Genomic DNA, 12073 nt, shown 5'->3' with positions numbered 1-12073 from the left:
GTAATTAACAACTGCTGCTCCAAAGCCCTTAAGGACAGCCATGTGGATGATGTCACTCCTGTTATTATTCCTGTTATTATCCCACATCCCTACTGTACATTGCTACTTTTGTTTTGCAGCTGTTTTGAATTGCAGCCATTGTATCTTGGCGAATGGAAAACAGGCCGCAACGCAAATCAGAGACAATAAAATCCGTACAGGATGTATTTAGGAGCGAGGATGCCATTGCTGTAAAAAAACGACCTTGTTCTCTTTACTTCTTTTGTCAAAACTCCTTGTGACGCGCTTGAGTGAAAATCCAGGTTTTCCTGCTTCCTCTGTAGCTCATTAAGCTCAGGGATAGTTTTACCTCACGGCTGAAGCTCTGAATGCCTTTACATCGTCACCCTGCCAGAGAGACTAATTCCCACATATTTTCATTTCGACCCTCTCTTTTCCATAAGAGCAGTCATCGATCTTCATTTGTCACTTAACCTCCACGAAGATGAGGACGCAGAGTGTGTGTGTGTGTGTTTGAGCGTACGAGAGAAAGAGGGCAAGAGAGAGAGAGAGAGTGTGTGTGTGTGTGTGTCTTTGATTTCCTGAAGGAATCTCTGACAAACACATGCAAATGAAACTATGGGTGTAGTGGAGTGTGAGAGAGCAAATGTATCCACTGACTCCTTCAGTCAATGTCACCTGTTAATGACACTTTACACACACTCCCTTATCACCACATCAGAATATTTAACATTTATCCTCAGCCCGACACACACACACTCACACACACACACACACAGAGTGTGTGAGAGAGAGAGAGTAATAATAATAATAACTTACATAAAAAACTGTAACCTCTATACAGCTGCAGGAGGAAGTTTATACAAAATAAAAAAGAATGAAGGCTGAATTAAAAATCAAAAAATAAACTGATAACTTTTAATAATAATAATAATAATAATAATAATAGCGATCTAGTAGCAGTCTATATCAGGAAACTATGACCAATGAAATCATAATTTAGAGAAAAGATGTGAATGAAGATGTGAATATGTGAGTGTGAATGGTTGTGAGTTTCTATATGTGGCCCTGTGATTGACTGATCATTGCCCAATAACTGCCAGGATTCTCTGCAGGCCCCCTGCTGTCCAGAAAAAGATGAGGTAATAGAAGATAATCACTTGTGAAAAAAAAAAAGTTAAACATTAACACAAGACATTCTGTATTAGCTACACAGAGACATCTACACTAGGACAACACTCTCAATTACTTTGATACAATTATGACCATTGTTTACGACCATAAAACCAACGGTGCATACATGCATGCAGTGTGTTTACAGCCTGTGAGTTGCTGTTAGCAAGCTAGACAAACACCTAGCCTACTATATGATATTTATTGTTGACTGCTGTCCGCCCTTTAAACAAATACGTATATTAACAACAAAAGCTTCCTGCTTTCTGCTGCTTCCACTTTCACTGTACCGTATATGTACTGCGTTCACACACTTGGCCATGTAGTAATCATCCCACCCTGAGACTGCAACCATTCACAACGTTGTTAAGGGAGCGACGGTGTCCAGCTGAGTGTTGCTATTTGTCACGTCAATGGGAGCAGCCCTCTGCTGTTGACTTTACACCAGAACAACTGGGGGTGGGCATCTGAGAAGTGGCTAACACTGAGTTGATTATATCAAGGCTGCTCGCAGACCTGACACCTTGCTGAATTTGTCAGCATTAATCGGCGGGGCCCCTGTCACTGAACCCCCATCAGCTACCTGGATAATTAGAGACTGCGGCTAACGATGCCGTCAGGAAGTAAAGAAAGCTCAGCTCCACTCCTCACACATCCACCCACCACCCCCCAAGTCATAATTAAGAGACTTGTTATGAGTGGAGGTGGTGTTAGTGGCAGTAAAGCAGAATTTGTTTAGAATGGGAAAAAAAAAGAAGCTACTGATGTCACAAGGCAGAGCAGAACTGTCTGCATGCTCTGTTGGATCTTCGTTAAGCTTATTGTGGCATCAATCTGGACTATTAACGAACTCTTCTTTAATTACACATATACGATACGGATACATCATCTAACACAAGAACAAAAAAGACGTATATCACACAAATTATCAGCAGCTTCCCAGGGCGCTTATGGTTTTGTCCAATTACCCCCATGCCTCTGATTGGTCAGTCTGAACAATGGAGTAAAACTGCTCCCTGCTCTGCCTGCAAGCAGCTTACGAGTGATCTTTGAATCTGCTCATTTCTATTGTGATCTTTGGGTATTAGCCATTAATTGTACCTACAAAAAATGTTTTTAGTGTCTATCAGTAGCTGCTACCTTTTCAGATACAAAAACCTAAAGCCAAATGTACATTTCTCACAGTCATTTTTAACCTCTCAGAAAAAACTGAACACTGAATGTTTTCCCCATTATTGTGTCTCCTGCTGCAGCCTGGCATCGCACTTTATATAAACTGGTAGGAAGACACGAAACCCACTGAACCACAGCCGCCAGGAAAAGCCTAGCATCTAGAATTTTTTGTATCTTTCCGTCTGTTCATTCACAACTGGTGCCAACTTATGTAAAAACTATTTCTGAACTTTCTCCAGGTCCGTCTTCATGAGGCTGATGGAGCTCCACCTCTTCCCCTGGAGCTGTCTCCGTCACTAAAACTGTACACATAGCAGGATAGGCACTAATAGCGATACAGCTTCTTACCTCACGTGGAATAAATACCATATTTTAGACAGCGTCAAGCTGTAATCACGCCGACACCTTGAATGATTAGTTGACAGATTCATTACTTAGAATGACAGGTGTTTGATTTAACATACTATACGTCGGCTGGAAAACTCCATGCAACACTAGCTGAGCTGCAGCACCGTTTATTTACTAACTGTGAAATTCACTATAAAGGTAAATGAAGAATTACATGTTCGTTTCATCCATTTTATTTCCTGTATCTTACACTAAACGCTCAAAACTATTCACTGTGTATTCGTACTGTGCACAGCGTGAGACTTTAGTTACTAATGATTATTCTCCTGGTGCTAATTATCTACAAACTGTAATTAAATGTGTATTATTTTGTATTCAGGAAAGGTCACTTCTAAAGCATTCCCTTCGCTGTAGTTACTGGCAATATAAAAATAATATTGTCTGTTAATTATAGCTCTTTAATCAGGTGTACAACGAGTTTTTAACCCTGTTTTATTTTTTTACAGAATTGTCTTCATTTCACAACACAACCCTTAATGACATCAAGAAAATAAAATTATGGAAACCTATTATTGACAAATTATTATTTAAATAATTTTTGCGCGTATTTCAGATAATTCTGAATTCCAGGAAACCTCCCACTGCACTGTTAGCTATGTTTTAAGAATAAATATTAAAATAAATATTTTATCCCTTATTTTTAAAAAGCCATTTCTCATGTTTTATTACTATTTTTGAAGGACGATTACATTTACAGTTAATGTTTTTTTCCCCCTTAATTTAATTCTGAACAACATTAGCTATTTATGCTAAAGATTTATAGATTTAGATTGAGCTAAACTCAATATAATTTCTTTGCCTAAGTGCCCTGCCTTTAAGGCATTTTTATTTCATGTAATCCTTAACCGCACTGAAGCCTTTATCCATTTGGTTTTAGTGTTTGACATTGATCTATTCCTGGCTGACCACAGCTTGACCCTGTTGTTTAACCCTTTGACTGAACTTTGCCTAAAGCTACATTTTTAGTCAACACTTGGATCTCATGACTTACTTGTGATGCACATTTAACAACATGTGATTCACTTCAGACATCTGACAATCACTGTACATCTACAACACTATCCTTTGACAAGGATCTGCCTGAGAGCCTGAACATCCTGCAGCTGGTTTGTAAAGAGTTAAACCAGTACAGACCAGTTGGCACTAACTTCAGCTATAGTTAGTTAACTTGAGTCATTTTGCTCTCCTCTGGCTCTTTTCCTGAAACACCACCTGTCATATGGAAACAAAACACCCGACTTATTATCTAATAGATAAAAGTGTTGATTTGTGAAGTCACAAAAGACATGCAATTGCAATCTCCACGACCTGATGCACAGCTTTGGTACTATTATTATTATTATTGTTATAACTGATGCATGCACAGGACAACCTTGAGTTACATTCTCTATAGAGCAAACTGCAACTAGACAATCAGTGGCATTTGTATTTGTTTAACCAATAAACTGCTGAATTAAATGACTGTGTCAGATACTGGATAGGTAAAAAATAAATAAATAAAAATAAAGTAAGCACAGCGGCCTACAGCATGTCAACATCTGCCATATAAAAGGACATTTTTAGTCTTGGAATGTTGTTTTATTCATCTTGATTATTGTAACTTGATATTCCTGCGCTGTTTATCTTTGGTTAATTAGCCGAGCTGCTGTGAAATACGCCTGCTCTTCAGTGAGGAAAGACAGGGCGAGAAAGAGAGAAAAAAAAATGACAACAAATGACTGCAGCAAAAAGTCTGTGCTGCTCAAATAGCACTGCACTGAAGTCAAGTGCCAAAACTAACAGATGCAGTAATGTGGTTCCAAATGAGAGAACACTGATGTATTGTCACTGGCCATAATCTAGATAGGCTACAACAGCGCCATTACAGGGTCCAGCATCATCAGTGTGACTGATGAAAACGCAGCGCAATTGAAACGACATACAAAGAGCCATTCAAACCTCTCTGTCTCCCCTTTTCTCTCTCTCCCGCTCTGATGCAGCGTTTTGTTTTTATGCACCTCCAAAGTGACACGTTTTGCCTGTGATATGGAAATATCACTGGCAAAAACACTGGTGACATCGGTGTCCTTAGGTCTGAATGCCTGTAATGCCCTGGACGTAATGTAGAGACAATGTCACCCATGTTGCCTTCGACCGTTACTGTGTGTGATGCATGTGTTTGTCACAGGAACAGACAATTAAATCAATATTCAAAAGGGCTGCAGCTACTTCACAGCTTGGCTCAGTGGCCAGTGGAAAAAGAGAGGAAACAACACTTTGTATTTTCCTCTCTTCAGGGGATTTCACCACCATCACTATCACTATTGTGGCAGAGGTTTGGAAAAAGACAGCGTTCATTTTCTGTCAGCTTCAAACACACATTTCTCCCTCTTTCTTTCTCTCTATCCATCACTAAAGCCTCGTGTCAATTAGAAATCACAGCCCCACTGAGTTCAAAGTCTTCCTGTCACAACCTTGATTAAGTCTGCTTAACCTCACATTTCCAGCGCCTGCTTAACATTCTACAGCTGTTTTATTCAGCTCTGGTCATTACTGCTCAACTTCAAAAGCTTCCTCTCTTTTTTCTCTCTCTCCGCCCTTTCAGTCATTTTAGAAACACGTGTCAATCACACTCGTCTCAACCGGGACGTAAAATGGATTCAGGCAAACATGTGATTCTCCTACATGAACGCACGCACACACACACACACACACACACGTCTGGTCAGATGAATGTTTAACATACAGGCCCAGCTGTTGGCATGGAAAAATATTGTGATGTCAACTTTTCCTAAAGTTTAAATTATTTATTTATTAAAAGTTAATTTTACTTCAAACCAGGTTGCCAAAACATGTATGTTGAGTATGGACCCCTTTCTATAGTATGGACTTGATGCTAAAAAAAACAAAAGGAGGGAACCAAATGATCTAAAATCAGCCAAAGGTTAGCGACCAATAATAGTGAAGCCATTCAAAGTCAGTGTATATTAGCCAGCACTAAAACATAGCAAAAATATAACTAAAAACTAGCAATAACTCAATGTTTGCAGAAACAAAAGAATCCTGTAGTTAGCCTGAACAGAATACCCACAAATTACCCACAAAAAGCTTAATACTTAATCTAAATATATATTATATAGCAACAAAACGTTACCCATGGTTAACTAAATTATTATTGATGATAATTGCTTATCATCTTAAGGCTTGCAATAAATAACTAAAACCAGTCATTCTTCAAATTTAAACAAGACAAAAATAAGAAATAAATCAATACATAAAAATCCTAAATGCCATAAATGCAAAGATAATTAGACCAAACTTAGTACTTTATTACAAAAGATTAAAAGGCATGTGGTCACAGCAACCAAATATCTGCATATACTTTGAGGCCATCTACAGCTGGTCCATGAGCCAACATTGGACCCCATACCAGAGTTTTGATGCATCTTCTTTTTAGATGTAGCGCGATCTCCTCTTCGAATCAAAGCGAAAAAATAGCATTGATAAAACTACTGATAACAGGAGTTGATACTGAAAGATCTTTGGACATTATTTTTCAGATCGCAATAATTTGATTGTGGAAAAAAGTATTTTATGATACAACTGTAATATCTGTGGGAAGATACCTAGATTGCTGAAATAAATCACTGGAACTGTACGATGCGGCAGTGGACAGTGTTTTGAAGCCACTATTAGCTTTTCTGGAGGCAACACTACTTGTCTCTAAGACGGTCGGGGTCAAGAGTTTGAAGTGACCATTAGAGGTGACCTCCCCACTTGCACCCTGCACTGTTCCAGAACTGTGTGGGATGCTTCCCTGTGATCTTGCTACGCCTCAGCACACCCCTCCACCTCTCCCCCTCCTACTTCATCTCCTCCTCATAGTCTCTTGGAAGTTGTTACCTCCCTCCATCCCTCCCACCCTCCCTGGCTTTTACGGGGGAGAGTATTAATCGCCAAGTATTTATCCTGCCTGAGAACTTTTCTTTCAATCTTTTTTTTTTTTTTGCCTTCTTTTGATCTTCCCCAAAAGTTATACTCTGTTAAACCTTCCTGAGAAGAGGAGGGGACACTTGTGTGTGACTCTGTGTGTGGTGAATGATTTACTGATGTTTATCAGGAATGAATGGATCAAAGGGGAAGTCGCATGACAGGCAATCAATCAAGCATCAAATCAAGGCTGGCTGAAAACGTCCCTCCCCCTCTCTCTCTCCTCTCTCCCCCCCTGTCTTCCCTAATGGGCACAAACACGATGCCAGTGCAAAACGCCGATAAAGATGGGCTTTGTTTTTTATTTTTAATTTAGTAGAGGAACTTGGCTGCAGTGTCTGAACCTGGAAGGATCACCCTGTGCTCTGGAGCGTTAAAAGTGAAGGAGGGAAGCAGCTTGAAGCCAATGCACACACGCAGATTTGGCACCCGGGCGCACGCATGCCTGCGTAAAATGAAACAACAGTGTTGCCAGTCGAACATGCCTCAGAAGATTAGTGGGGGGAACAAAACCTCCGAGTGGTTCACCAACAAGCGACCACGTTTGTGCTTTTGTCCATCTCCTATCTGCTAAATAAACTTATCTCCAAACCCCTGGTTGTGTCCGTGTGTGTTGGCGGAAGTGTGAGTGTGTGAGAGTGTGTGTTTGCAGAACCAAGGAGGTCTTACCTGATGACCGTCGCGGCGCTTGCTGCTTTCTCCTCGGCATGCTGCTGCAGGACTTTCCGCTTGACTTTTCATGCAGAGATCAAAACAAATTTCGGAAAAGCCTGAGAGGAAATCAAAGCCAGGAGCGTTTTCTCTTCAGTTCTGCAGATTACAGGCTGATTTAGTGCAGAAAAATAAAATGGAAAGTGTTTATTTTCTTTCTTTTGTTCCGGCGAAGCTTTAAATCGTCATTCTCTGATCATCTTTGCAGATCGCTCTGTCTGGTTGGTGACCAATAAGAGACTGTTTTGAATTTGGAGCTAAATTTGCTCAGGTTGGTCCGTTAACTTCTGCCCGTGAAGGAAACTCATTTCAGTCGGGGAGGGAGAGCTGGGATCTCGGTGCGGATTTCAGTCCATCCGGGAAGAGGAATATGGAGCGGTCTGTGCCAGGATCGCCGCGCAGCCTTCACCTCCCAAAAAACGATCTGTCCAAGATTTCAGTGAAAATATTTCACACCTCTAATCGTAGTAAATGTGCGGAGGAGCGGATCTCCTCTTCCTCCCGTCACGGCTCTGGTGGAGAGGAGTCCAGATCAAGCGCTTTCTCTCCGTTTCGCTGCGTCCGACAAGGTGCTCGCTGCTGCTGCTCCCGATTCCCGGTTTCCAGCAGTCTTTGAGAGGGGGGAGATCGGTGAATAAGAGTGAAGGAGTCAGAGTGTGTCAATCAGTCAAGTGGGCATCAGTGTTCCAGCACCCGTGGATGGAGAAAATACTCACGTATACGCGCGGTGTCGGCGCGATTGTCAGTGTGGACACTTGACGAATCTCTCAGAAAGTCATCAGAAAACACGGCTCGGATCAGGCCCGCCCTCCAACGACCGCACATACACACACGCGCGCGCGCGCACACACACTTTGTTGCTGTTGTTGTTTATTGTCGGAAGCGCAAAAAGAGCGTTTCCTGCTGCTTATTTCTCCGCACGCTGAGGGGGAAATGTGCGCACATTCACTTCCCTTCAAGACAGGCTGCCTCTGACAGACAGCACACGTCCATCCAGCTGCCTTTCCCCGGGCCCTGCTGAGCTTTTTTTTTTTTTTTTTTTACTCCACCCCTTCACCAAAGCGTCACCCTGACAAGTCAGAGCCTACCTGTCAATCCTGCCGCTGCTGCTGCTCTAATTGTTCACTGGGATGGCTTTCATTTCGACGCCTTCCTGTCCCCCCCTCCTGCAAGCACACGTACAAACACACACACATTGGTACACGCACACATTTTCACATGACACACAAGGTGCAGGACTCGTGCGTAAAAATGCCGATGGGATCGGCAGTCTTCGCTCCAGAGCCCAGGTTTTGCCAAACTTTTGGTACGTTTTTTACAGACAAGACATTTATTCAGACAAGCATATTTACAACTTTTATGTCATGCTGTGTCCTTGTAGTAAACTGAGGAATTACTTTGTGTCCGGAATCTAACCTTACTTATGTTTGTGTTTAAAAGAGTTTTTTTTCCCTCTCTCTTTTTGTGACATCATCTTATTTGGATAAAGAAGAAAAAACATATAAACCAACAGCAAACATAAACTAATCACTATAACTGCATCTGTCTAAACGCTGAGCAAAAGAAAGGAAAGGGTTAAAGCTTTTGAATAAGATGATGAGCACGAATTTGTTTCATAGATAAGAATGGAAATACGTCGACCTCAAATTCCATCAGAATTAAAAAAAAAAAATACAAAAGTTACCTTATTAAAATGACAATTCTTTGGTTATTTCAAAGACAATATTTGCAGTCAAATCAGTGCCGAGTTAATATTTACTGCGCAAAACGCGGTGCGCAAAAGTGTGCCAAAAACGGGAAGAAGTTTTTGCGTCAGAATTCAGGGAGACACAGAGTAAACAGGGGTTTATTCTGCACCACGGAATCTTCTGCCCTGTGTCAAAAGTTGCGAAAACTGTGTATACTGTCTCTGTGACCTTTTCTGGATCGATTTTGGCGAGGCTTGTGCCATAGGGGAGGGGCTCGGAGTCTGCCATTAATAGCCTATATACACTGCGTCCTAACTATAAAGTGTTTATAAAGGGCACACAAGTGAACTAATGTTGTCTTAAATGAAGGGGAATCATAGAAGCCCATTCTGGAGGATGGCGAGGGGAAAGGGGAAGGCAAGGAGAAGGAAGAGAAGCTTGGTTTTTATTACCGAGTAACAGAGGGTGTGGTGATTATCACAACATAACTTGGATGGCACCAGAAGTGGCTCAGTTCACTGTGGATGCGCGCTTTCCCGCAGCCGGACAACGGTTTCATTTCAGCCAGCTCCTAACACCACCAGCCTTTGGACCGGATCATTCAGAAGAAACCCGGATTATTTCACCCACTCTGACACAACAGGGCCCAGCTCTGCTGAATCTGGTGAGTTTCTACACATTTTTCTCTTTTTCATTCTTCACCAGATAAAGAAATAAACCCCCTGCCGATGTTTGTTGTTTCTCCACCCTAAACCATTACGCACATAAAATAAGGAGCTGCTGCGTCTTTGCGCTCGGTGCCAAAGTGATGATCCACGAACACAGACGGTCTGCTGCTTATTATGTGGTAAAAGAAATAGCAAGTACCGCCCCAACATCTGTCCGTCCCTGTCTGTCAAAGCGACCTGGCTGCTGATTGATGGAGCCCAGTTACGTCACTCTTGCTTCCACACCAAAGTCTGGAAACAGAGGGAACGAGCTGAGAGGCTGCACATTTTCCCTTAACCCCCAACACTCCCACACCACCCGCTGCAAATTCTTATTTTATACTTTAAAAATATTTCATTTTTATATGGGTAATAAAAATTAAAAATTAAAGAATTAATGATATCAAATAACACTAAATAAATAATTATTTGTCAAAATACAATAACACACACTCAGGACTTTGAATTGGTTGGTGTTGAATGATTGAGGCTCACACTTTTTCCTCTGGAGTTTTTGGTTTTTTGGGGTGGGGGTTTCTTTTTAAGGCAGAAGAAGCCTGTGCACGGTTTGATCTGATCTTAGACCAGCAGGGGGGGACATGTAGTTCAAGAGGAGACAGGGTAAAAACCACTGCTGCAGGCAGTTCACCTAACAAATATGGCAACATTTAATCTTATTCATTAAATTCAGTGTTCTGTCCTTTATCTGAGACTTTAAGTTTTTTTTCTTAATCTGGTAAAATAAATAAATATATATATCTACACAACAAAGAAAAATCTACATGTTGCATTTCCATGGAAATATAAATTCATCCAAAGATTAAATGTTTAAAAAGAATAACCATGGGCAAAATAACTATAGCACTAACACCCTGTGTTTCCATGTTATATTACAGATATACTTTTGACCAAATGCTGTAATTTGAGAAAGTTTTTGTCAAATTTCAGGCAGGTCTGGTTTGTCCCAGACTGTCTATCTTTGGTCTTCTGACAAGGACCGTCAGTATCACAGAGAAACAAAATCAAAGACAGATGTATAATTTTTTTTTCTTCCTGATTTTAGAAACTACTATTGAGGCTCGTTTCTCAGTGTCTCCGACAGCTTTGACAAGTGTTATCACTATATCTTTGTCAAGAGTGTGTTTTTTTTTTCAAATCCAAACTTTAATGGAAAACTGTGAAAATTACTGAAGCTTTGCAGCAGCTTTTGGTCTCGCTCCATCTGATTTCTTTTTACCCTCTTGCAAAAATGAAGATTTGAAAGCAGCTGGATTCCATTGTCCAGATTTATTCAATTTAAAAAGAAGGAATTCTCTGGTGGAAACATCGCTTGTGTTCAGTGTTTTGGTGTGTAGATAAATAACTTTTATTTTAATTAATAGCTTTTTAAAATTTGTCTTAGGACTTTTCATGTTCGTTCTTCATGATATATTTTTCTCCAAAATTAAAAAAAATCTTTTTGGTCTTAAAATTTAAATTCTGTCTCAGGTGACCAAATGACTTGTTTCTAGACTTTCTCCAGCTGCACTCTGGTTCCAGGGTGTTTCCTCAGACGAATTGAACTTTTCCTGTGCAGACCTTAAGGGAGTGTCGTTCACTTTGGCTTAATTGTTTTATTATACACCCTCATGGTGCGTAATTGTAAAAAACAAACTTCAGTTTTAACATTAACTAAAAAGTTATAGTTATAGGATAACTTAAACGTTAACTAAAAGGTTTAAATATTTTTGTGGCTATGACAGTTTTAGACAGAGTAAAAAATAACACATCACTTAAAAAAAACCCCATTGATTATATTTATATACTGAAATTCTAATATAATAAAAACGTCGTCATTGTCTTATAATTTGTATGTATTACATTTAAATATATAATATACATATATACTATATTTTGTATTTTAGGCTTCATATTATTTCACACCGTTTTATCGTATTGAATAGAATAGAATTGAATCAATTATAATGTATTTACTATAATGTTATTTCTTCCTTTCACTCTTCCTTCCTTCCTTTTATCATTTTTTATTTACCTTAATGATTTTTATCATATTTAACTACAAAAAAATACTTTGTTTCTTAAATCTGTAACTTCCTAAAAGGTGTAGAAAACAATTTAAAACTGCAAGTGACATGGATTGTACACAGAGCACACACACACACAGACACAAGGAGATGTAAATTGCTTGCTACAGGTACATCACTTACACTTCCTACAACACACCTCCCGTGTCTGCGTACATGT

General features: G+C 40.1%; 1 protein-coding gene across 4 annotated transcripts in view; it reads right to left on the bottom strand.

Annotated features, from left to right (window-relative positions):
* Positions 1 to 12073, bottom strand: part of LOC103394152 (teashirt homolog 1-like) — a 232999-nt gene that overhangs the window by 106665 nt on the left and 114261 nt on the right. For 3 of the 4 annotated variants that reach the window (XM_008331328.3, XM_025065276.1, XM_017041183.2), the window contains one exon: positions 7393 to 8600. In XM_008331328.3, the coding sequence (XP_008329550.1) occupies positions 7393 to 7432 (40 nt within the window). In that variant the 5' untranslated portion in view covers positions 7433 to 8600. The remainder of the gene's footprint in view (positions 1 to 7392; positions 8601 to 12073) is intronic. The other variant, XM_017041182.2, reaches the window with a different exon arrangement.

Source organism: Cynoglossus semilaevis, chromosome 18 (assembly GCF_000523025.1).
Source record: "Cynoglossus semilaevis isolate Cse_v1.0 chromosome 18, Cse_v1.0, whole genome shotgun sequence".
Taxonomy (NCBI): Eukaryota; Metazoa; Chordata; class Actinopteri; order Pleuronectiformes; family Cynoglossidae; genus Cynoglossus; species Cynoglossus semilaevis.
Note: the sequence above shows the minus strand (reverse complement) of the source record. Positions and strands in the feature narration are given on the sequence as shown.